This window comes from Carassius gibelio, chromosome A17 (genome assembly GCF_023724105.1).
Source record: "Carassius gibelio isolate Cgi1373 ecotype wild population from Czech Republic chromosome A17, carGib1.2-hapl.c, whole genome shotgun sequence".
NCBI lineage: Eukaryota > Metazoa > Chordata > Actinopteri > Cypriniformes > Cyprinidae > Carassius > Carassius gibelio.
Window position 1 is genome coordinate 24,830,020 of NC_068387.1, and position 25,981 is coordinate 24,856,000.

Consider the following 25,981-nt stretch of genomic DNA (forward strand, 5'->3'; position numbering starts at 1 on the left):
GTCTTATTTCTATATTAGTTCTTCACTCCATTCTGATATATAAGAGGAACATTTCCAATCAAGTCCTGATATTTACAGAAATATCCTGCCTCATTGGAAATATGCCAAATTACTACATGGAAATGGATCATTATGAGTGTTTTGCAGATTTCCGTTTCCTTAAGATGTACAGAAGCCACAGCTCTGTACTGTATAAAGGCTGTAAATTAATGTCATGGCCGTTTAGACTGGCCTTCAACAAATCACAGGATGGCAGACAATTAAACCATGGCTGTCGCTGTCTGTGAGCTGAATAGAGATGATCAATGAAATTCAGCTGTAGCTAAACTCATATAAGCCTTTCTGTTGTTCAATTCAATTCAAGTTTATTTGTATAGCGGTTTTTCATTTTATTTTAAAATTAGAGTTAGTAAAGATTATTGAAGTAAGTTTCACAAGAAAATCTCACATTTAATTCAGTGTTACTTGCCATTTCTAATTACAGTATTTGTGAAATTTACAAACTATTTCGGAATAAATCTGCAATTAGTTATCACAACTTAAAATTCAGCATTAGAAAAATAACTGTTCATACTTGACTTTAAATTATAAGTTCAGTTAGATTTAGTTTACTTAAATTAGATTAAGTTTAAGATTAAGTTATTTCAACAAATTTTAAGTCATAACTAATTTCAGTGTATTGCTGAAATGTTGGGGTTAGTGAATGTAACATGTCGGAAACGTGAGCATTTGTTTTATGAATGTCTCATTCCACTCAGCTGTGGAAAGTCATGTTGATTTTATTGTTAGCTTATTATTGATGAATGTACAATTTTCCCCTTTGTGGATTAGGAACTGGGCAAAATGTTTTATTCAGAGGCCCAAACTGAGTGAAAATCATGCAATTTGTTGCAATGCTGATATCTTAATGGACAAAAAGTGATATCTTTATAATACTATAGCAGACTACTTACATAAACTGCATATAAGCATGTCACTCTTATATCTCCAATAATTTGTCTTAGTAAGATAATATTTAAATGCTTAGTTTTATGATTATAATATGATTATAATATGATTCATATAATGCAATGCAATACTATGATGATGGAGAGACGTACAAAAAAATGTTCCTAAAAAGCCTGATGATTAAATTTGATATTCACACTTGAACAGGATTTTCCTAAAAAATTAAGTTATTTTGAAGTTGATTCAGTCCAGTAATTGTTAATCTTGAAATATCACTAACAACATAAAAGTTACCCTTACGTTTACTTTATAAAAATAAAGCAAAAACACACGTGAACCATGAGCTGAAGGTGGATGCTTTTACAGTTTACTAAAAAGCCTTTTACTGTACTTGCTTTAAAAAGTGTGAACCATCAATCAGTCAACAGAAGGCGTGTAGTAAATTGTGAACAGCAGGTTTTATATAGACTTTAACAGCCTTAACATTTTTCTGCATATGCAAGCACTACATTATCTTCAGAAAATATATCAATCTAGTTTAATATTCATACTTTATGTTGAGGTAGTGCTAATAAATTCCCTTCAGCAGGGCTCTGCGCACACATTGAGCAGTGTGGCACGCTGCAGGTGTTATATTCTAAATAATGTCCTTGCTTTCTTATGTCTGTGTTCATTTCCATCTCAGATTCCCTCCGGCTTTCCCTCCCTTCCTCTGCGCTGGGATCGTGGCGCTCCAGAGTGAGCAGAAATCTATTTCTGTCCCTGAGTATATTCCTCTGTTGCCAGCAGCGTGTTGTCACAGTGATGGACATCAGCCCTCAGCCAATCAACACTCACATGTTTATACCAAGAAACATGATCATTTTCCACTTACTTCATACTGCTCTAGTGAGTGAGTAAATGTGCTATAACTGTGCCTAATGGAGAGAAGTCAGTGTAAAATGGGAGTTTTGGCAGTCACACACTGAGGATGGGACCTTCACTGTTTAATCTGACCTGAAGGAGAGCAGTGGCTTTGAATGAGAACATCTGGCCAGGTGAGAGAGTTTGAACTAAACTATGATATGAACATAGTAATGTAATGGCAGGGGAATGGTGTTTCATCCTGGCATGTGGTTAGGATTGGCCTTTCGAATATCTCTCTCATAGTTTAATATTTAAGCCAACATTTTGCCCATAATTGTGCTTAACTGACCAACATTTAGCAATTCTGAGACTATTACACTCTTAAAATCAAGAGTTCTTTATTGGAATGCTTGTTCCATGAAGAGCATTTAAAGGGATAGTTCATTCTGTCATCATTTACTCACTATCAAATTAATTTCTTTCTTTTGTTGAAAACAAAAGAAGATATTTTGAAGAATCCAGTAACAATATAGTTGCTGGCCATTGACCTCCATTGAAAGAAAAACTAATTCAATGGCTACCAGCAACTGTTTGGTTACCAACATTTTTCAAAATATCTTATTTATCTATATCTAAATGATGGTTAAATGTTCATTTTTGGGTGAAATATCCCTTTAACATCCATGGAAACTTCCCATTGTTCAAAAGGTTCTTTGTAGTTGAAATGGGTTCTTTAGATTAGGGAAAAAAAGTTATTTCAAGAATGTTTAACTGAAAGGCTTTTTGGGGAACGCAAAAAGAATCTACTGTAGGATTGATTTAGGATTAAAACTTTTTATTTTTAAACATTTAGTATAAACCAAAACTGTCTGAAATCTACCAACCGCTTTGGATTTTTTGTTCATATGAATATATATATATATATATATAGCCTATATATACAGTGCTTTAAGTGGGCCGGTACGCACTTCCAAATATATATTGAGCGTACCACCACCTCTCTGTGCGCCCAGAACGTGCTTTTAGCTTTCCAGTAGGTACATTTGGACATCTGTTTTAGTAGAGGCTTTAATCCTTTGCCTTCTGCCGCTTTTCAGCGCGCCCTTCACAATGCACGCTTCCTAATTCTTCCTAGTTTGGAGTATCATGTAGCGTGTATTATTTGAATCAGTTTGGGAGTTCGGAGCGGGATCGCGAATCATTTGAGTCAGTTTGGGGATCGCAAATCATTTGAATCAGTTCGGGAGTTCGGAGCTGCTTTGCGGAACATTTGAATCAATTCGAGAGTTCGGAGCGGGTTCGCGAATCATTTGAGTCAGTTTGGGAGTTCGGAGCGGGATCGCAAATTATTTGAGTCAGTTTGGGGATCGCAAATCATTTGAATCAATTCGGGAGTTCGGAGCGGCTTCGCGGATCATTTGAATCAAGTTGAGAGTTCGTATAGGGTTCGCGAATCAATCATTTTGAATCAGTTCTGGAGATCGTAGCGGGTTTGCGAATCATTTGAGTCAGTTCGGGAGTTCAAAGCGGGTTCGCGAATCATTTGAGTCAGTTCGGGAGTTCAAAGCGGGTTCGCGAATCATTGGAGTCAGTTTGGGGATCGCGAATCATTTGAATCAGTTTGGGAGTTCGGAGTGGGATCGCGAATCATTTGAGTCAGTTCGGGAGTTTAAAGCGGAATCGCGAATCATTTGATTCAGTTTGGGGATCGCGAATTATTTGAATCAGTTCGGGAGTTCGGAGCGTGATTCATTTGAGTCATTTCGGGAGTTCGGAGCTGGTTCGCGAATCATTTGAGTCAGTTTGGAAGTTTGAATGCAGTAATGCAGTAGCTCTTTCTAAGGGTATTTTTTCAAAATCCTTTTGCACATTTTATTTATGTTCAGTAGTATTTTCTAGCTCAAGCAAATCCACAAACTAATAAAAGGATTTATTATTAAGGTTGCCTGTTGACTGCTGTATATAAAATATATAAAAATATGCTATATATTCAATATAGTTGTTGTTACCTGAGGGGAGTCTTCAAAAAAAAAAATAATAATAGTAATTTTTTTTTGCCTATAATAGAGTACCGACACCTCTTTTGGGCCACTTAAAGCACTGTATATATATATGGAGTTTATGGGTATGTTTTGATATGCATTAACTCTATCTAGACATGTTCTAATGCTTCTGATCGTGATTCTGTGTGATTCTAGTTTGTCTCACACACTTGAAGTGAAGCTCATTCATCATTAGTTTTCACTGTGAAATAGCACTTAGCATGTGTTGCCATGGTGATCAGAGAACACTGTTCATCTAACGCTGAGAAACTCAAGGCGTTTATTTTAAAACTGAAGCTTGTGACCTTCTCTAGTCGGAGAAAGAGTGGGAAGATGCACAGTTAGAACTGAAACGTACAGTTGTTGCTTTGCAGAAGTATAACGCCCCAAAATCCTGACATTTGCTCCAGACCTGTAAAACAAACCAAAATCACCATTCATAACTGGAGTCTATATGGCTTGTGCACTATACACTGAGAAACATTTGGTGTAGAAACTATTTTCATTCAGAAATTGATAAACTTCACTAATAATTACAAAGAATCTGTAAGTAATACATAAAATTCAAAATAGGATTTTCTTTTAAAAATACTACAATAATCTCTGTTTTATTTACAACTTTGAAAAATAATTTTACAGAGTACAGTAGACTGAAAACAAAAATGTGGTGTAGAAACAATTTTCACTCAGAAATTGCCATTAAATTTCAGAAATAATTTGAGAATCTTCAAGAAGTACACTGAATTAAACATTAAATGCTGATGTACTGAAACGGCATTTTCTTTTAAAACATACTACAATAATATTTGTTATTAACTTCAAAAATTACATTTTACACTGTACACTGAAAGCAAAAACTTGCACAGATTGCTTGTAAATTTCACAATTATATATATTAAAAAAACGCAAGTAGTACATTGAATTAAATGTGAAACTTTGAAATGGAAATTGTATTTTATTGTAAAACATACTCCAATAATCTTAAAGTTTTGTAATAATCTTACAACACTGAAAAATTATTTGTACAGCATAGTTTCCTGAAGTCCACAAGACTCAAATACTTTATTGACTTAATTGAATCGGCTGAAATTTTAAGTCTTTTTTAGTTAATAAATATATTCTCCATTCCACATACATAAATTAGTGAATCACATGCAACACACTTGTTTTGAGATTTAAAATTCAGTTTGTTCCTCAAATCACAAAGCTGCAGATATGGACTACTTTAACGCTGTTTTCTTCTTTAAGCACTTGGTTTCTATTAAAAGGCCATTTGAATATTCTTCAAAAAAAATTGATATTCCATATATGGAAAATATAGCAGCATACAGGTTTGGAACTACATGGAACTCACTGAATAAATAATAAAATAAAAATACAGTTTTCATTTTGGAATGAACAATCCTTTTAAATATCTTTTTTTTTCTACAGTAAATGGAGTAAAACCATAAAAATTTTGCTTTATATCAAACTTCCCACATTACCTGGTAAAGGATGCATGTGATTTTCCTGATTCCCATCTGTTGTGTGCAGTGATTGTGTGTAAGGGCCTCTAGCAGAGCATGTGATGTCACAGGTGCAGGAGGGTTACTTGAAGATGCCTGTTGGCCTGTTGAATACCCACTTATGTGAGACAAAGAACGTGAAACGCAGCAGGAATAGTCGTTTGGTTGCCATGGGAACATTTCTTATCTCTGCACAGCACATGCGTGGTGAGTGGCATTTACAGTGTAATTTCCAGATCAAGGCTATTTGCATATGGTACACGTTTAGTGCCATTATCAAACTTGTCTAATAGGAATCTGCACATACTTGATGATGATTAGTCGGTTAATCAGAGGATATTAGATTTTTCAAATATGTAAATATCATGGTATGCAAAATAAGTTATATATATAAAACAATATTTTTATTTAACAAGGATGCATTAAATTGTTCAAAAGTGACTAGTAAAGATATTCATACTGTTACATAAGATTTCTATTTCAAATAAATGCTGTTCTTCCAAATTTTCTATTCATCAAAGAATCCCGGAAAGAAATTTTTTTTCATTGTTTACACAAAAATATTAAGCAGAGAAGCTGTTTTCATCATTGATAATAAATATAAATGTTTTTAAGCAGCAGATCAGTATATTAGAATGACTTCTGAAGGATCATGTGACACTGAAGACTGGAAGAATGATAAACAATCAGGAATAAAACATTTTTAAACAAATAATTGCAGGCTTGGTGAACATTCGAAATGTCTCCAAAAACATTAAACATTTGCATAATAGTCCCAACGTTTGTCTAAGTACTGTACATGAACACCTTTGATCTTTAGCGTAACTAAAAGGCCAGTTTAACTAAAATACTTGCATAGTTAACAAGCCCAACAATGCAAACTAATGGTAAGGCAAACATAGGGGTCAATCCACTGGTTTATGACTCCCAGAACAGACTCTGACATGCACAGTATATATATATATATATATATATATATAGAGAGAGAGAGAGAGAGAGAGAGAGAGAGAGAGAGAGAGAGAGAGAGAGAGAGAGAGAGAGAGAGAGAGAGAGAGAGAGAGAGCGAGCACAAGGCACTGCAGCTTTCTGTATTCTGCATTAAGTATACTGTGGAACATCCCTGAAATGGCTGATCCTCCACAAGCACCGAAGGTCAAGTCTCTTGTGTCTATAAATATGATGGTCTGTCCCAGAGGGGGCTCCATACCGCTGCTCAGCTTTTCCACTGTCTAAGGCACAGGAGTTTGCTGACCAGTGGAAATCTCCACATTTGCATGTGATTTGATAGCGTGCAAACGTTCCTCCTCCGCTGGCTGCTCGTGTCACTATGATGCATTACTGCTTTCTGTGAAAGTAAATAAAGTGATCTCCAGGACTGCTTCTGTACAGAACATATCTGATAAACCTGATGTCTACACAGCTTTCCTGACTCAGCAAAATATCATTATTCAAGAGTGGTAGTTGCCCATGCGAAACATGCTGCACTATTGCTAGGGTGTCTCTTAAGGGTTTTACGTGAGATTTAAGCACATTTATGTGTTGTTGCTTGTGTTGATATAGCATGCTTTCCTCTTTCAATGCAAATATGGGATATGGGATTTCTCTGCCTTGTTTTATTCTCAATTGGAAGGCAATTACACAATGCAAAGTAGGATTTCTTAGCAAGTATTTTATCATGTTACTATACAAATATCAATAAATTACATTCTTAAATCAAGAAATGTACTTCTTAAGTACATGCATTTTGATTTAAGAATGTAGATATTTGTACATAACAAAAGTGAAAAATACTACGTGAGAAAAAGGCTCAAGATTTGAAGGATCATTCATATTTTTAGCTTAAAATCACTCAATTTTAATATTGTGTTTCAGAAAAATAATTGTGCTTCAAAATTAAGTGGGTTTTCCAAAATGATGTAACCGTATGAATTGTGTTTAACCTTAAAAAACCTAAAAGATAAAAATTTTCCAATGGGGTCTGAAAAATAAACCTAATTCAAATGGAAAGCAAACATTTTTCTTACCCAACTGGAATATATTTCCCCCCTTGATTTAACATTAAACTAATTTTTCAGAAAACATCATTTAATATTTTATGTAATACGTGCTTCTCAATAAATGCATCTTGATTTAAGAATGAGATATTTGTACTGGAAAACAAGACAAATTAACTGAGGATTTAACTTTTTTTTCCTTTCCTTTTTTGTAATGTAAATCAATTATAAAGATGCAAAATGTGGGGAATCAAAATAAGTTGCTTGCTAAAATATAATACTTAGGTTTTGGAGTTTGATCAAATCACCAGCACTGAGCAAAATGAGCAATAGTGATAGTGACACTGGCTTTTGTAAAAGGACTCTAATGTTACTTAACTACAACACAAAGACCGAATCTGTAGTGTATTATGTTATCTGACCCCCTCCGCTCCTCTAATGCAGAACACAGTTGTCTTCCCCCACTGTAACTTAAGATGATAGTCACAGCAGGTCAAATATTTTTAGTGGTGTAAATTGAATTGTGCTGAAAGTTCAAGGTTACAGACCAATCGAGAAGTAGTGAGGATTTACCACCCTGAGCGGGGCTTGATTTATGTATACAGTATGTATATTTCTACCATAATTTACAAATATTTAAAGACGGAGCTACTGTGAGCTCTGGGATTGTTAATCGATGGTATATGCAAATTTTTAAAATAATAATTAAACAGCTTAATTCCTGGTGAAAAACGACATGACCAATGATTCTGGAAAGAAATCTCCATCGATCAGATAATTACGACAAGCAAATCACAGCAAAAGATATGTCCACTTCCATGAAGAACTGAATGACAAGCTCTCAAATCACAAAAACAAAACAAAATCTATAATACATTGTTTTAATATAAAATCAACATCTTTAAATCCATTATTTTATATTTCACCATTATTTGTTTTTTATTCCGTCATTTGCAATGCTTTATGGGATCGTATTTCTTCTCCTTATTACAGCCAAATTTTCAGACAATTTTTGCCTCACATTAAAGTTTATGTTGTGGATCTCCTCGTTGGATTGATTCGTGGCTTATAACTCAAACGAAGACTTTTAAAAATTTCCTATGGGAAAAATGAGTAGGAAAAATAATCCTGAAACCAATGCTGCTGAAAAACTTTGTTCAGTAATAATGTGCATCACTGAATGTTATGACTTTATGGTGCTTTTAAGATGCTGCTGATTTATCACAGTCACGAGCTACATGACTAATATGTCATCTATCAGGACTTTCAATCCCAGTTTTATGTAGTGCTGTATTTATATTAGCATTCTACTTACTATTTCTGCTATATTTTGCAATTCTTTACATATCTTGAATCTTTTGCTTCAGTGCAGTTTAGGATTAATGCTTTATTCTATGCTAAACCTTCTTGATTCCAGTTCCTTTTCAAGCAGCATGGCCATTCACTACTTCTTGCGCTGATGCTAAAGTGGCCTCAAATGTGGGCCGTTGCATAACCCTTCACTGGGCCCCTTTTCTATTTTTGTTCCTGGATACGCGTCTCAGTGAGGTATTTTCTGTGGTGACTCGCTTACATCTGTAGCTCTTCTAATGTACTCTCATTGAGCAAGACATGGTTGACTGTTGAGACTAATTCCTGCACATTTGTCTTTTCTTGAAGGTGATGTACATTAATACTGGAAGCAGGAATTATGAGAACATCTGCATTTGACTGGAGACATCGGAAAAGGCTGAATTTGGACACCAGGTTTGTGGATTGATGGCAATCACTGTTGTTGTACGTCTTACTCGGACTCAAAAGCATAGGGCTCGTCAAAGTCAGTCCTTGACTGCTCTGCTTTTTTGAAGCATGATAAGCTCTTTTATACATTTTGTTCCTGCTGTAGTTTTAGGACACAACACTGCTGTATTTCATGAGAAGCTAGGCATCCTGCTGGGAAGTGATGCCAAGGGGGGCTGATATATGACGTAATGACATTCTCTTGAGTCTGGTCATATTTTCCCGCCTTTGGCTTTGACATGTTGTGCCAGTTGTTGTTGTTGTAGATGCATTAATGCAGATGCATATCTGATCATCTAAAGGATGATTGAAGGTCAAACTTGGACACTTGCAGACTCTCGCTGCTGTTCTAAAATGATGAAATAGCATCAAGTTACAGATTTCATGCGATTATTGACTCGTCTCTGAATACTGACACATTTAACTTATCAGCCCAATTTTTAAAGGTGCTTTTAGCCTCTGGCAGATTTATCCACCATATCTCTCCTCCAATGTGTTGAGGACAATGCAGGATTGAGATTGACCTTGAAAAAAGCACAATGATCGCTGTGTTTTATCATTCCTACATCAGCTCTCTCCTCTGCTCACTATCTTCTGACAGACAGGCTGTTTAGACACTAACTTGACCCGTGGGAAACATTTGACTTCATTGTAGACCATGTCAAGATTCGGTTTTAGACTTTATAGCGTGGCGGAGCTTGATATTTCTTCTCTGATTGCTTGCAGAGTTTGAATGTCCTAGTTAAGAGGTTTGAACCAGATAACCTTATGTAACCTCATTATACAAACTCTGATGTATGCAGATGGTAATTATTTTTGCACATCTTTTCAAAGAGTGTAGGCAGAGGTGGTGTAAGTAGGAATATTGTCTGTTTAATATTGTGTCACTATACCTGTTGACTTATTTGACCAATACAATTTAAACTTTTAATAATTTGGTCAGAAATTTGTATTGCATAATGGATGAAGATTAATTGTTTTATTTGTTGGTTCATTTACTAGTCTTTAGTCTTTAGTCTTCACTGCCAGATTATTAATCTTCTACAATATATCTTCTGAATCTCAAACACTTGGATCCATCATTACATCAAACATTTTAAAACTGATTTCATAGCACTTTTTCCCTAGCCAGTATGAAATCATTCAGAAGAATTTGTTTTGTAACTTTTTTTTATGCACTAAATGAATGGCATATTGCATGGTGCCTTATTGCTTTTCTGAAGATGAAATAAGATTCAATAACTTGGGGTCAATAAGTTATTTCAATGTTTTTGAATAAAGTCTTAAATGCTCACCAAGGATGCTTTTACTTAATCATAAACACAATAAAACTGAAATATTATTACAATTTAAAATAACCTGATCTATTTTAAAATATTTAAAAATGTGATTTATTCCGGTCATGGCAAAATTAATTTTTAGCATCATTAGTCCAGTCTTCAGTCTCACATGATCTTTCAGAAATCATTGTAATATGCCAATCTGGTGCTCAAGAAACTTTTTTAAAATTATTATTATTATTATTATTATTATTATTATCAATGTTGGAAACTGTTGTGCTACTTAATATTTTTGTGAAAATTATAAAAAGAAATTTCAGGATTATTTGATGAATAGAAAGTTAAAAAGAACAAGATTTATTTGAAATATAAGTGTTTTGTAACATTATAAATGTATTACTGTCACTATTTTAATAAATGTAATGCATCCTTGCTGAATAAAAGTATTAGTTTCTTTCAAAACAATTTACTGACCTCAAACTTTAGAATGGTAGTCTATATTATTCAGTCAATCTTCATTCATATTTCAGGATTAGCGCTTTGTTATCTTAGTTTTTGTAATGTTTTTATTTCAAATGCAAGTTTCCTTTGAATAGAAAAAACAACATTCCAAATACAGATTAAAGTGCAGAATGATTGATGGTGTCACAGAGCCAAATTACATTATGCCCACCTGTGTATTGTTGTACTTGTAGTTTGGTTAATTCTCTAATGGAGGAATTCCTGACCTTACAGTTTGAGACGACCTTCACATCAATCACAAACCTCAGAAAGATAGAGATGATGCTGGCAGACTGCCTTCAGAAACACTCTACTCAGGGCATGGTGAGTTTATGGGCCAATTTGGCTTGAAAATGACTTTTGTACTTAACTGTACCAGCATTTTATTAATCTTCAAGTTATTTTTCACTATACTGAAAACATTTGAATTTATTTACTGAAAACGTGTGTTTTTTTTTCTTCTGTTTGCAGACAATTTGGAAGTGGTGCCCAAAAATGCATATAGAGATGGAAACCATTTTTAAACAACTTGACTGAACATGCTCTTAAACGTATGGATATTATTATTTCACCATTTTGAAAATGATGCTGTTGGACTGACTGCTGTACAATCACAGCGAACTCTTTAAAGCACTGAAGGATTATTAATCCACATTAAAAAAGGAACTTCATCGAAGCAAGATGATGTTCATTGTGTTAAAACTAAAGGTAATGCAGCAACTGTAGATAGCAAATCCTTATCATGGAGGCTGTTAAAACCTCAGATGAAGCGCAATGTCTCAAACAGATTATCAGTTTCAAAGATGACGAAAAACATGTGCCATCTGAGATGACCCAAAGAGGCCAATCCTCTGGCTCAGAGGACAAAATAACACTTGTGGAGCAACCCCAGACCCCAGCTGTAAGTCCATCTCCTGGTGTGGAGTCACAGGTCCTTGCTTCAGAAAATATTCTTACCTCAAAATCTAGAGAACAGTGTCACATCCAGCTCAGGAGGAAGAACATTCCTCTCCCAAACAAACGATATCTTCAATCGGAACATGAGCTGCTGTCAGAGGGCCTCCTCAAAAAGGAGCAGAAGTTGGTTAAGACTGGGAAGTATGTATGCCAGTATTGTGGGAGAGCTTGTGCCAAACCCAGTGTACTAAAGAAGCACATCCGTTCTCATACTGGCGAACGACCATATCCGTGTATTCCTTGCGGTTTCTCATTTAAAACTAAGAGCAACCTGTACAAACACAGAAAATCTCACACCCATGTAGTAAAAGCAGGACTGGTTTCATTTTCAGAACAAGACAGCAAGCATATTGATGAAGAGTTGGTGGTAGCAGAAGGTGAAATGCATTCTGATGCTGAGGAGAGCAGTGACACTGATGAAGAAGTTGTGGAGGACTTGCCCTCACATACCACAAGCCATATCAAAGAAACAGAGGGTTTTGTGCAAGAAAAAGGGGGTATATTAGCAAAAAAGGAAGCCGATGTTTCTGCTCAACCTTCACTCAAAAAGGAAACGGGCTCATCAGGAAAAGTATCTTTATGGCAATTCCGGGAAATGATGGCACCTGCTGCTATTGCTCAGGTGGACCAGATGGTTGAGTTTTCTACCACCAAGCAAAGACTGGCACTTCGTCTTTCGGAGAAGAAACATCAAGACTCTGACCAGTCTCTTTCTCTGCCCAGTTCATACAGTAAAGGCAGCACTGATTCTGGATACTTCTCGCGTTCTGAGAGTGCTGAGCAACAGTTGAACCAGTCGAACGCAAGTGCCAAATCATATCAAGAAATTATGTTCGGGAAATGTTATAGGCCAACAACCAGGCCAAAGCAGTCAATCACTGTACAAACCTGCATGACAGACATAAATGAAGCCACATCTAGCTTCATGATTACACTGAACAAAGGCATAATTCCCGTTGACGCAGACTCCTCCATTCACAGAAGCAAGAAAGACATAGTCCGATCAATAAAAATTCATTCAGAGTCCTTCCAAGAGGAAGGTTACCAAGAATGTCAAATCCATAGCGCTGACCTTCTGGAAACCGCTTCAGAGAGTAGTGTATTCTTGCGCAGTAATTCTCTTCCAACCTCATCTAATTCGAATCTGAATACACCACAAGGGCTAAGAAGCAGTAACTCATTTGATGAGAGAATGACAGGTGCTGATGTTCCCTACCGGGGCACAATGGGTATGAGAAGACTAATGCGGCAAGCTGCGTTTGAGCACTCAGCTAACGAAGGACACACAGAATCAGACTGCTACTCTCATCTGGCCTGTAGCTTAAAATCAGACTTAAAAATTCACAGTGTAGATGATTCCAAATTGGGTGCTGAAAATTATCAAGAAACTGAGTCGTGTTCCAGTTTTCCAAGCCATTTATCAGAAATTTCCACAAGGAAACGAAGAAAAGACAAAAATGTCTTGGAGGAAGATGACTTTCATGTGCAAGACAAGCCTTCTGGATACTCCGAGGACACTGAGACAAAGCCAACTACTTTAGATACTGCCTTTTCTGACACTGAGAGAAGGACGGGCAGCAATGTTATCTCTGTCATACAGCACACAAATTCACTAAACTGGCTAAACTCTTCAGAAAAATCAGTTGATGTTAAATTACACCCCTTAGACAAAATCGCCATTTACCCATTCATGGAAAAGGAACACAGCATGGAGGGTCACAGAACAGAAGGAGCAGACTGGCAACAGGGATGCAGTGGTTTCCGTCACCAAAAGCTTCACATGACTAAGCAGCCAACATCTCAGTCTACTATCCAAGTTCCAGAGATCAGAGTAACCGTGGAGCCTGACAGACCGGAAAAACTTCCGGAAGTAGGGGTCAAGCAAAGGGAAAAGCATACTGAAGAGTTCCAGTGGCCACAGAGGAGTGAGACCCTATCGCAGTTTCCAATGGAAAAACTACCACCCAAAAAGAAACGTTTGAGATTAGCAGAGATGGAATGTTCTTCTGGGGAATCTAGTTTTGAATCCGCTTGCACAAGTCTTTCCAGAAGCCCAAGTCAAGATAGCAATTTGTCTCACAGCTCAAGTTTTTCCCAGTCCCTCGATAGAGAGGAAAACATTAACCTTGTGTCTCAATCCAACCCAGATGAGTTTAATAAGCCTTTGGAGTTCTTATCTGTACCAGGAATTTCAAAGAGTCATCACCGAGAGATGAGACGTTCTGCTTCAGAGCAGACACCTTATAATTTACTTTCAGAGGTTCCAGAATTTCGAAGCAAGTCTTTTGATTATGGTAGTCTTTCTCCATCTACATCTCGGCAAGAGGAGGTTAAAGAGCGTAGAAGGGCCTTCTTGATTAGGCAGGCATCATTAAGTGGTGAACCTGAGATGCAAGGCGGCACAGTCTCAGATGAAATGAGCAAGAGAACAACCTCTCCAAGCAAACTGTTTTCACCTGAGGGATCCATTGAGAAAATTAGGTACACTTTGATTTCTGGTGGTCCTTCTCCCCAACTCAAACAATATAGCCCAGTCCAATCCTCAACTCAGTATGCTAAACCCAATGTTTGCAATGTTTATGATATGGATAGCATAATGCTTTTTATTAAGAAAGAACCTGAAGAATCCAGGGTAACTGAATCTTATATTAGCTTAAGAAAACCCCAAGAAGATTGCTCCCAGAGTTTAGGCAATGTTTTGTCAACGATAGCAGTTCTTTCGCAAGCTCAGCAAGCATTAGCCAGTCAAAGTACATCCAGTTTGCCAGTTCCTGTAAGAATTCAGATGCAAGTACCATCTTACGGGAACGTAACATATACTAGTATATCTCATATTCTGGATTCTCAAATACAGAATCCTATCTCTTACATAGATCAAGCCTCCTGTCAAAGTCTTGCCATTGTCACGGCACAAAATAACGTAGGTTGTGAACTATCTCCAATATCAGGGCACCCTAGCCGACTACTGCGCAGCCCTCAGGCATCACCAGCAAAGCTAAAAACAGGGATACCTCTATCATTAACCTCCAAAACCATCTCAACTACAGAGGCTCCCAGTGGTGGAGCAAACAAACGCATGCTCTCACCTGCAAGTAGCACTGAACTTTTAACTGAAGTGAAGCAGCAGAAACGAGTCAAAGACGAGAAAATGTATGGACAGATTGTTGAAGAGCTTAGTGCTGTGGAGCTAGGAAATCTTGAAGCTGAAAAAGAAAGTCCCAAGAAAGCTTTTAAATCAGAAAGCACTTCAGAGCTATTTAAGCCCACTGAGGAGGTAGATATGGATGAGCCCAGCCGAGACTTTTACAGCAATCCAGAGTCATCTTCTGCCAGATTTCCTCAAGATGCTGCTATAATGGAGCAAAAACCAACACCTGAACACATAATGGCTAGTAATCATCCTGGTTCTAGTATAGGTGCAGTGCCCTCGGCAATCACTGGTGCTTTACTGTTCTCCAAGTTTCCAGGTCTTCACACTACTACTTGTGTGAGCTGGTGCTATCTCAACTCCACTAAGCCAAATAGCACCCAAACAGCTGCAAATATCTCAGAGTATGCCTCATGGTTTGTGAAATGCCATAACCCTAACCCACTGGATCTTAGCACTGGGATGGTTCTTGCTCTTTTCCGATCCAAACAGAGCAGGCAGAATGCTATTTATTCAATCGCTAGCATGTTTCAACCAGGACTACTTGTGACCTCCACCCCCTGGAGACCGAAACAAGAACAGGTATGTTATCTGTTGTTGGTTTTTGCTGATTTGCCTATTGCTGCTGTGCTATATGCACCTGTATGTTGATGCCAATGTTATTTAGCCATCTGTTGCATAAGGTCTGTTGTATTATTGCAGGTTACACTGGACTACAGAGAGGAAGATACAAAACAGGCCGTGAGGCTAAGAGACATTAGCCAGAGGTGCAAATCTTTACGAGAGGATGCTGCATCCACTATACGGCAAGTAGAACCAGTGCGTGTGAAGATTTTTGAAGGAGGGTATGTATATGTACTTTTTGATAATGCTGATGTTCATATGTGACTGTAGCAATGCATCATAATGGAATGTTCTGGTTGTTTATTTCTATCAGTTATAAGTCCAATGAGGAATATGTGTACGTGAGAGGACGTGGTCGGGGAAAGTATATATGTGAAGAGTGTGGCATTCGTTGTAAGAAGCCAAGCATGCTCAAGAAACACATACGGACGCACACAGATGTGAGACCCTACATCTGCAAGTGCTGCAACTTTGCTTTCAAAACTAAAGGTTGGTTTTATCATATTTACCTTCACGCATGATTACAAAAGATTGGGATAGAAAATAACCCCTATGTTTTTTAGGGAATCTCACCAAGCATATGAAGTCAAAAGCTCACATGAAAAAATGCCTTGAACTTGGAGTTTCACCCACAGCCATGGACAATACAGAGGACACTGGTAGGAACATTACTAATTATGCAACACTGGGCAGTAACATAGCTAATACAAGTAGTAAGGCGTTAAGTGTAACTACATTTATTAGTAGCAAGGTGTTAGCATCCCTATATACAGTATTTAAAAAATGTGTAGGAAATAATTTACTAAATCATTTATTATCATATATTAAGTAAATGCTCTTCATTAAAGGTGGGGTGAAATGCTCGTTTTCACTCAATATTAGAACAATACACTAATTACATTTTTTTCTCTTTTTTACTGCCTGTGTAGATGACACGCAGAAGTCCTTAGGCATCATGCCAGTGGAAACAACTGTTAAACATCAGTTCTCAGATGTGGAAGATTCTGATGGCGTTGATGAGGATGAACAAGATGATGATGAAGATGATGAATGTGATGGTGATTCTACACCAAAAACATTGTCCAGAAGCACAAGTCCTCAGTCCTATGCAGTCAACAAGCTATGTCTGTCTGGCTGTCTCCCTAAACACTTTGACCCAAGCCGTAATCAACCCAAGGAACAGCTTGGAGTTTCTTCTCCCAGTACTGATGATGATCTGACCTTTGAGCAGTCAAGTAGTTCCTCTGAGCCTTGCCCACCTCAGCTGCTGACGCCTTGCTGGGATTCACCTCGCCAGAGGTACATGTCCCCAAAAGGAGATCTCTCACCACAACATCACCTTTTGTCAAGCCGTGATTCATCTCCTTTACGAGCCATATCTCCAAGGAGAGATCTGAGCATCAGAGGGAATTTTTCACCTATCCGGCAGCTGTCACCTGTAAGACCTACAGGTTTGTACCCATCGAGGCAACGAGCGCAGTCTCCATTGGGTCGACAAAAAGGGGTGCTCAGGGCCGTGTCCCCACGGAGGGGGTCTTATCAGCACAGGACCCTCATGGATCAGGGAAGGAGTGTGAGATTTCAAGCTACTCCCTTTCGACCAGTCATCGGAGTGCGCTTAGACACCGCTATGGTATGCTTTTAAATGTACATTTATGCATTTTGTTGATGCTTTTATCCAATGCGACACATAATGCATTCAAGGTACACAATCAAGTCTTGCTTTCCCTTGGAATTTAACCCATGACCTTGGCATTGCTCTACTGATACTGATTGAGCTACAGGAAGGCACATTGCATTTTATCCATTGCTTTTGGAGACAAAAGTGTACCTCATCAATTGTAAAATATTAACGCCATGGTCATTATACGCATTCTTTGTATAGAATGAAATCTGCATAAAGAATATAAAGCCAGAATTTTAGGATAAAATATTGCTATGCAGCCAATTTCGGTGCCAAGCCTTAATGGCATGATAGTATAAACCAAGTCTGATGACTTTATTTAATTATCTGAGAATAGTTTACATACCACAATTCAGTCAGCATCAAGAACAACATTGATTTTTCTTTCAGGATCAAGGGGATACTCCTCAGAATCTGTATGTTCCTGACGGCCTATGCAGCAGACAAGATCTGTCCACAACCCTGCAGCCAGACATCTTCAGCCATTTGCCTTTGCACTCTCAAGGACAGGTGCCAACACCTGTTCCGATGAACCCTATTGGGGGGATAAGAATTCCCACCATATCAACTTCTGGTGCTGCTGGGGAGAGAAATGTGCTCCCATCAATTCCACAGGGGAACATATTAGAAACAGCAAGTTCCGGCCAGACCTCAGCCTCTGTCCCAGATCCTGGAGTGGCCTGCAGAGGAGAAATAGCAACCTCTTCTACTGGCCTTCCTAGCAAAGACGATAAGAAGGAGGAGAGCGTCTACATCTGTGTAAAAGCTATTGCATCCCTCAGTATCACATCTAAAGATGCAGCTGAGAAACTGCCTAAAAGCTGACTTTGTAAGCACTATATAATCGCATTCAGAAGGAAATCTTAAATTCAAGCTCAGACCAGAAACATATTTTATGCACTTATTCAGTGGTTGCATTCAACATACATTACGTGGGTTCTTGTGTTGCACTGGCGGTAGCAAACTTCTGTACTCAAGGGGGCGATAGAGTTACCTTTAAGTGTCTTTGCCATTAACCCGGATGTGTTATTATTCAGGTAGCTGCTGTAAACATGCCAAGTTTAACAAACTTTAACTAACTTGCTCAGTAGTTGAACCTTAGCGCCCCCTTGCAGTCTGAGATTGCGGAAGGCAAAGATGCACTAAATCAAACTTGCTTAGATGTGTTTTTGTCGTCTAACCAAGGAGTTTTGGAAACATAGGCAGAAACGTTATACATAGAATATGCAAAACATTTGGCATTTATGGTCAATGCATATGCCATATTCTCCTGCCATATCAGTTACAACTATGAACATGTACAAGCTGCATATATGCAACAATACATGCAAGAAAATTATATCAATATTTCGTGAAAACTATAATTCTGAGTTTCACAGGACTGAAAGTGCATCATTAAGTCTCAATTATAATACAAAATACCAGTCGCCGTTCTTACTGAAATCGTCTTTGACTTTTGCTTGTGCCTTTTAAGAAGATGTTTGCATATCCGTTGATGAGAGAAGGTCATTCGATGTACCCTGTTCATGCACTTAACAATAGTGGTGGTCATTAAGTTGGACTAATATGAAGTACTGTGGTTGCTTTTTGAGATTGCAATTATTATTTACGTTAAAGTTTGCATTAATCTGTGCTATGACATTGCATTGTATGCTGTTGTATATTTTTGCTGGCACCTTTATAACTTAATTGCATTATGTGCGTTCAAGATTATGAACCCAAATTTGTTGATAAATTCTTTAAACAGTTTAAACCTTCTCCACCGTATAGTATTTTTCTATTGTATCATACCTCGCCTCCTTTATTTAACTTTTAGATTTTTCTGCACTTAAGCAAATAAATGTCATTAGAAGGCATTTTTAATAGAATAGATCTGCATATAACATCATATTATTAAATAAAAAGTGGTAAGTATTGTGCATTAAGATGACTATTCGAAGCACTTTCTAGCGAGCTGATAGACTGAATGCCGTGTCATCAATATTGAAGCTCTTTTAAATGAATTTTCATTGAATTAATCATATGGCACAACATTCCAGTCACTGTTAAGTCAATTATATGTGCACTTACACATACGTGTTCATACACACATATACGCACATACATATTTACACAAATACACACATCGCTATCCTGTACTGTAATTACGTTTGAAGAGTGGCTTGTGTTGAAGTAAACAAAAATGAATTGTATATATGAAGGGATAGTTGCTTTTTCAGGTTTTTCTCGCCATCAGATGAAAGGGTCTTGTCTGGTGAACCTGTCTGATTGTTTGAATGTATGAATTTTTAGCTTAAGTCATTTTAAATGTCTTTAAAGAAGGTATAAGTGCTATCTCATATTAAACATACGTATATCATATGAAGTAGCAGGCAGTTTATTGTATTTATATTAATAGTCTGAGTATTTAAAAATGCTGAGATGGTGAAGTTAAACTGAGTTTATACTGAAGGAACTTTCATATCATGTTTACAGTATTACATATTAAAGATTTTGAGGTATCTAGTTTGAATTTATGGCATTTTAGAAATGACAACTGTTATTTATCTTATGGACTGATCATCATTTATAGAAGTTCATGAATATTTCTTTTGTTTTGCCCATAAAGGCAGCTGATTTCTTCTTATTTAATTGTTTGTTTTTGTTTTACTCTGATTACAAGATGTCCTTTAGAAAAAGAAAAAAATAAATAAATTAAAGTTCTATTATAAAAACTTGTCGACAGTGTTCTTATCTCAAAATTATATATGCATATTAATAATAAACAAACCAGAGAAATAAGTAAATATATTTTCATCGCTAATGTTTTTAAAAATGCAGATTTTATTTTGTACTTCTTTACCATATACTTTAGCACATTCTCATATACTTTTTTGCAATATTTTATATAAGAAATTCTATAATAAGCATAATTCTGTTAAAAGTTTAATTGGATATTTAATATTTGTAATGAAACATACATCTACAGTAATACACAAGACAGTAATGTTTCATTAAAAAAGCATTACAAGGCAAGTCATTGATTATTTTAAAGAATAAGTCAAATGAAAATGTAGATTATTATTGTGCAAAATATTTACAAACACTTATTTTTGCCTCTCACAGTGTTTCATTCACAGTAAAGTAAAAAATATAAAAAAAACCTGGATGGAAGGCATGCGATCATGCAGTTTGATTATATGAAAAATTCACTTTTCTTTACATTTGCATTCTTTTGTGTGCTATTTTTAAGCTGGTCACTGATGTGTTAAATAGCCCAGCCTTCTGCAGAGGATTTCAAAGATCGCAGCCATACACAAAATCATGGTGATAATGGTGAAAATGTACATTGCACTGAGGAAGATGGTCTTTTCAAAGTGCTCAGGTACCATACACTTGGTGAAGTTGAATGTCTTGTCCAGTGAACTGGCATCACAGAAGTACAGCGAATGAACCAGGAACCCAAAGAGACGGCTCTGGAGCCAGAATGCAGCCACCTCCAGGACGATCCGTAGCAGTACAGAAATGATGTAGAACACTGTGTATGTTGGTCGTTCCAGAATATCCTCTTGGTCTATGTTTTTATATGCCGCATACAGATGGAATACGGCCCCTGGAACAAGAACCGTCACTAGCTGCAGGGCCCAAAATACCTGCAAAAACAAAAAAGTTTTCCCCTATTAATATTTCGTAAGCAAGGGCTATTTTTGTAACTAGCAATAAAAAAATAAATAGATTCTTTTAAAATGTTTATTTTTCAAATCTTAACTTAAACTTAAACTTTTACATGTGTCATGATTTCCATAAAAATCTTAGAAGTGAAAAAGTCAAAGTGACGAGTGGCTAAGTATATGTTAAAGCTGCAGTCGGTAACTTTTGACGCTCTAGCGGTTAATAAACAGAACTGTTGCGTCTTGCGGAAGAACATCGTAGCCGGAACTACTTCTCTCTGTTTATGTCTATGAAGAATCACAAAGGTACTGGGTTACTCCGCCGCGGTACCCCCGAAGCAATCTAAAATAGTCCGAATATAAACACTTATTATAGGTGCACCCTAGTGATTCAGGACAAGCTGAAAACACAGTTTGGAAAATGGATTCATGTTGTACTCGCTTACTATATACATTTTTCTACATTTTGAACACAAACAAAAAGTTACGGACCACAGCTCTGATTGGTTGTTTCTTACCGGGAGCGGTCTGTAACTGCAAATGGAAATAAGACCACTGGGAGGAGCCAGAGGAGATTGATTTTTTTCACAGATTATCCGTCTCATATTCTACTGTCAGGACATAATGACAGGTTTAACAAATATGTAAAAAATATATTTTTACAAAAGTTACCTACTGAAGCTTTATTTTTTTTAGGTATTTAATTGGTTTTCAACATTTAGTTTAAAATAAAACAATAATAAGATTGTACAAATAATTGAGGCCAATAGAAAATATGAATTATAAAATTACAACATTTAAACTGTATCTTTAGTTCTTATAAAAAACTTGTAAAATCTCACACTCAGTTAAAGCTTTCCATTTGTATTACTTAACTTAAGATGTTTTTGCAACTTTACCTGCGGCGTTACAGGTCTGAACTGATTGTAACAGAAGAGGTTGAGCTCCCTCCTGTCGGGGTCACAGCTGAAATGAAGGGCCTCATTCCCGTAAACAGCAAATCCCAGAACGCCCAGGAAAAACATGCGCACGGAGCCGAAAAACAGGGTGTGGAACTGACCAATCACAGTCGGAGGCCGGAGCTAGAAAAAAGAATATGAATCAAACAAGATAAAACAAAATAGGTACGTCAGAACATACATAAAACAATATTATTTAAAGCAAACGCATACATTTTTAATCCTCAAAATATACGTTTCAAAGAATCATAAAACAAATTTATATATATATATATATATATATATACATATATATATATATTACCTGATCTGGGGTCGATTTAATGCATTTGTTTGTGTACATTTTTAATGACACATAATAAAAAGGAAGAGAAGTCTCTGATTATCCACATATACACATATATTAAATATACCAGTTGCATAGATTATAATTTCAATAAAATCAATGAGTTTGTAAAAGTAGTTTTTATTTATGTTTATAGCATTTACAGAGTTTTGACCAGCAGACGTTACTAGCGTTTAAATAAAAAAGTACATCGAAATGCACAAAACTACAGTACAGTTGCTTTATGACCACCATCAAACCTAACTGGTAAAAACAGATGATCACTAAAATGTTATAAAAATATCTGTTGACAAGTTTGTCACTAGAATGAAGCATCCATTAAAACAAAATATATAAAAATGCAGAAAACCTAATAATGTGATTCTTGATTTTGCCACAAAAATAATGAAACATCCGGAGGAAATTAATAAAATAAAAACGAAACGGACACACACTGTCTTACTTACACATCCCTCATAGAAGTTCTTGATGTAGTTTAAGGACATGATAATTTCTTTTTTTCTTTAAGTTGGATTACTCTGTAAGGCCTGGCCTTCATTTCAGACCTGTTGCCTTCTGCTCAAACACTGCTGCTCCTGTTGACCTGTGCTGCATATTTCCCTTTCACCTGCTCTACCTTCCTCCATTTACCCACGATGTACAGAGAGACAACAAAAAGGAAAAAACAAAAGGACTGGACATGTGGTTCACACATTATCCCCATTAAACTACATCAGCAGAAAAAAACATTGATGGCATTTGAGGCATAAAGGGGCAACAAAACAACAACAAAAACAACAAACGTAAGGCTTAAAGGGAAATGAAAGAAACAACTTAAACATAGGAATAAAAACAAATGCAGCAGCTAATGTTTTCAAAACAAGCTTGAGAATGTTTTTAAAACAGGCCTATCATTTATGCCTCTTCTGAAGCTGCATGCATGTGCACACATGCATGTTTAAATACAGTTATTTTTGCATGTAGCATTTTCAAGTTCAGTGGAAACGCAATAAACAAACAAAAAATAAATATATATTGAATTTAATTCTATTTTGTAAACTTACCAGCCTGAGCCCAAGTGGACAGTTTGTCCTCATTTAATCAGGCATAAAGCAAGACCTCATGGGAAGCAATTGTCTGTCTCTGCGTGGTCAAATCTGATGAAATCACTAATGGAAGATCAGCATTTCCCGTGTGGCTTTCATACACGATCCAGTGCAATTCCATGCAAACTGAGGGTCAAACTGTGCGATCCTGAAAACATGCTGCTCTGAGAGCCGATCTCTGCCGATAGAGCCTTTTCACACTGAGATTAATGTAGGCTTGGTCAGAATATCTGTGCTGCTCAGACTCAGAGCATTGGTTAGAGCTGCAGTGGACTGTATAATGAACAAGTTTTTAAGGAGATGTTGGAGTTTTTTGCTAACTGTGCATGCATACTTTCCAAATTATTTGGAAAGACTTTTTAAATTGTTACTTTACTTTAAAATGTTACATTATTTCATCATAATTAAGCACAATAATTTTTTTAATCAGCATCAACTAAATGTATAATACCAAACCATGCTGCCTGATTCTTTTTATACAGTGTTTATAATATTATTATATGTTTTTTCATGAGAATTTGATTTTATTACATGACAGTAATGGAAAATGGTAAGAAAATATGCTTGTCATGCAACAAATCCCACAACACACAAAAAAAATCAATCAATCAATAAACAAATAAATATATAAACCTTATGTAAACACTAGGTAAATTTCTTACCGTAAATACTGTATATAAAAACTTTAATTTTTGATCAGTAAAAAGCATTGCTAAGAATTCATTTGGACAAATTTAAAGGTGATTTTCTCAATATTCTAGATTTTTAAATAGTTGTACCTTGGCCAAATTTTGTCCAATCACAACAAACCATACATCAGTGGAAACCTTATCTATCCAGCTTTCAGACGATCTCACTTTAGAAATCTCAATTTTGAAAAATTTACACATATGACCGGTTTGTTGTCCAGGTCATATATATATATAAATATAATGAATTGAAATATGACATGATCTTGACATTTCATGAGATTCGCAATTGCATATTATAATCTAATTTATGATCAGCATAAATTTTTAGTTCTAATGAAATATATAATACTGTAGTTGTCAGTATATCAGTGCAAGAGGAATGAAACACATTCAAATTCATGAAGGTTCAGTGTAGCTCAACTGGAAGACAGAACAAAATTTATTAAAATTAAAATTACTAACTGGAAAACTAAAACTGAAACTAAACTAAAAATAAAACTGAAATAAAAATAAATGAAACCCAAAGAAAGAAATCAAACCCTTTCTGTCATTTGAAAAAAGTCTGAATTCTGTTAATAAAAATAAACAAACTGAAATAAATTTAAAATGATTTAGGTGAAAAACTTAAAACTAAACATAAATTAGGAATGTTGCTTAAGTTTAAGCTGAAGCACTACAATTTCTAAATGGAAATGTATAAAAACTAAAACTAAACTATAACTGAATTTAAATTAAATGAAACCTATAAACAGTCATATATAACATAAAAGCCAATTCAATCTATTAATACAACATATGTACATAGTACATAAGAAATAATAAAAACAAACAAATAAAAACATCACTAAGCAGATTGCTGTATGTCTGCTGTTGAGATGTTGGTTTGTCTTTCAGATGGCAAAGAAGATGAAAAAGTTAGAGAAGGAGGCAACGGCCTGGAAATCCCGTTTTGATGGCTGTAATAAAGCTTTCATTGATATGGTTTAGATGTAAGTAGCTCAGTTCATATCCCATATATCAATATTGTAGGATATAGTGAACTATCAGGTACTCCAAATAACCTTTTAATTCTTAAAAGAACCCTTTTTTAACCATTTATTAATCTAAAGAAATTTTTCCACTGTAAAAAAAAAAAAAACTTTTGTGCAACGGAAAGGTTCCATTGATATTAAAGGTTCTTCATGCAGACACAAACAAGGAACCTTAATTTTTAAGAATTTAACAACTAGCTGTACAGTGAGAATCAAGAGCATGAATCTTCATCCAGATAGTATTGCTGAGTATTAATAGTAGATACAGGTTAATTTGATCAAGATGTTCTCATCTAGAAAGCGCTGAAGGAGAAGGAGTTTGAACTTATCGCCCTGAAGACCCAGAAACTGGAGAATCTGTGTAGAGCGCTTCAGGATGAGAGGAAACCCCTGTATGAGAAGCTCCACGGGTCCCAACATCCTAGAGCCGAAAACTCAGTTGCTACTGAGGCTATTAATACTGAGGAAACAAGGAAGTTGCAGAACCTAAACATGAAGTAACAATCTCAACAGAAGCAGTCACTCAAGATCCGAATGCCCCCATTGAACCGAGCTGTCAGTCTCCCGCAGATGCGACGCTGCTGACCAAAGAGCTCGCCAACCTGAAGGCAGAGAAAGCTCGGATACAGGAGCTTGCCACAGCATTCACCATCCGACGCCACATGTCTCCAGAGGCCTGCGAGGACTCGAACAGCTGCGTTGAGACCGCAGACCACGCTCAGGGTGAGCAACCGGTCAACACAGAGTTCAACTTCACAGAAGAGACGGTCACAGACACACTGTCTGAAGAACATCAAGAGCTCAGAGACAAAGACATGCAGGCGGTCGATTAGACAGACTAATCTCATTGACATTTTGTCACATTCACAAATAAAGTAGATCCATAATTCTTGTTTTGTGCTTTGACATC

At 36.4% G+C, this 25,981-nt stretch overlaps 2 protein-coding genes across 3 annotated transcripts; one reads left to right on the forward strand and one right to left on the reverse strand.

The window, feature by feature from the left end:
- Positions 1-1,795: 1,795 nt before the first annotated feature.
- hivep2b (HIVEP zinc finger 2b) lies at positions 1,796-20,006 on the forward strand. Of its 2 annotated transcripts, XM_052530663.1 has the most exons (9): positions 1,796-1,985; positions 8,995-9,081; positions 11,130-11,219; positions 11,367-15,582; positions 15,703-15,845; positions 15,938-16,113; positions 16,188-16,283; positions 16,554-17,257; positions 17,699-20,006. In XM_052530663.1, the coding sequence occupies exons 4-9, from the start codon at positions 11,638-11,640 to the stop codon at positions 18,131-18,133; spliced, it is 5,499 nt and encodes a 1,832-aa protein (XP_052386623.1). In that variant the 5' UTR covers positions 1,796-1,985; positions 8,995-9,081; positions 11,130-11,219; positions 11,367-11,637; the 3' UTR covers positions 18,134-20,006. The 2 variants fall into 2 exon arrangements, with proteins under 2 accessions (XP_052386623.1, XP_052386622.1); XM_052530662.1 differs by lacking the exon at positions 1,796-1,985 and having other exon boundaries at positions 8,887-9,081.
- A 238-nt stretch (positions 20,007-20,244) lies between these two features.
- On the reverse strand, positions 20,245-22,105 carry LOC127933547 (gap junction epsilon-1 protein). The gene is made up of 2 exons (XM_052530592.1): positions 21,858-22,105; positions 20,245-20,940 (listed from the first exon to the last, which is right to left on the reverse strand). Exons 1-2 carry the CDS (start codon positions 21,981-21,983, stop codon positions 20,545-20,547), a joined length of 522 nt encoding a protein of 173 aa, XP_052386552.1. The 5' UTR covers positions 21,984-22,105; the 3' UTR covers positions 20,245-20,544.
- Between the last annotated feature and the right edge of the window lie 3,876 nt (positions 22,106-25,981).

Excerpts from the sequence above, each read along its gene's own strand:
- hivep2b (XM_052530663.1), top strand. The coding sequence starts at position 11,638 with ATGGAGGCTGTTAAAACCTCAGATGAAGCGCAATGTCTCAAACAGATT. Across the intron at positions 15,583-15,702 it reads GGAGACCGAAACAAGAACAG|GTTACACTGGACTACAGAGA; the intron begins GTATGTTATCTG and ends GTATTATTGCAG. Across the intron at positions 16,284-16,553 it reads GGACAATACAGAGGACACTG|ATGACACGCAGAAGTCCTTA; the intron begins GTAGGAACATTA and ends CTGCCTGTGTAG.
- LOC127933547 (XM_052530592.1), bottom strand. The coding sequence starts at position 21,983 with ATGTTTTTCCTGGGCGTTCTGGGATTTGCTGTTTACGGGAATGAGGCC. Across the intron at positions 20,941-21,857 it reads TCAGACCTGTAACGCCGCAG|GTATTTTGGGCCCTGCAGCT; the intron begins GTAAAGTTGCAA and ends TTGTTTTTGCAG.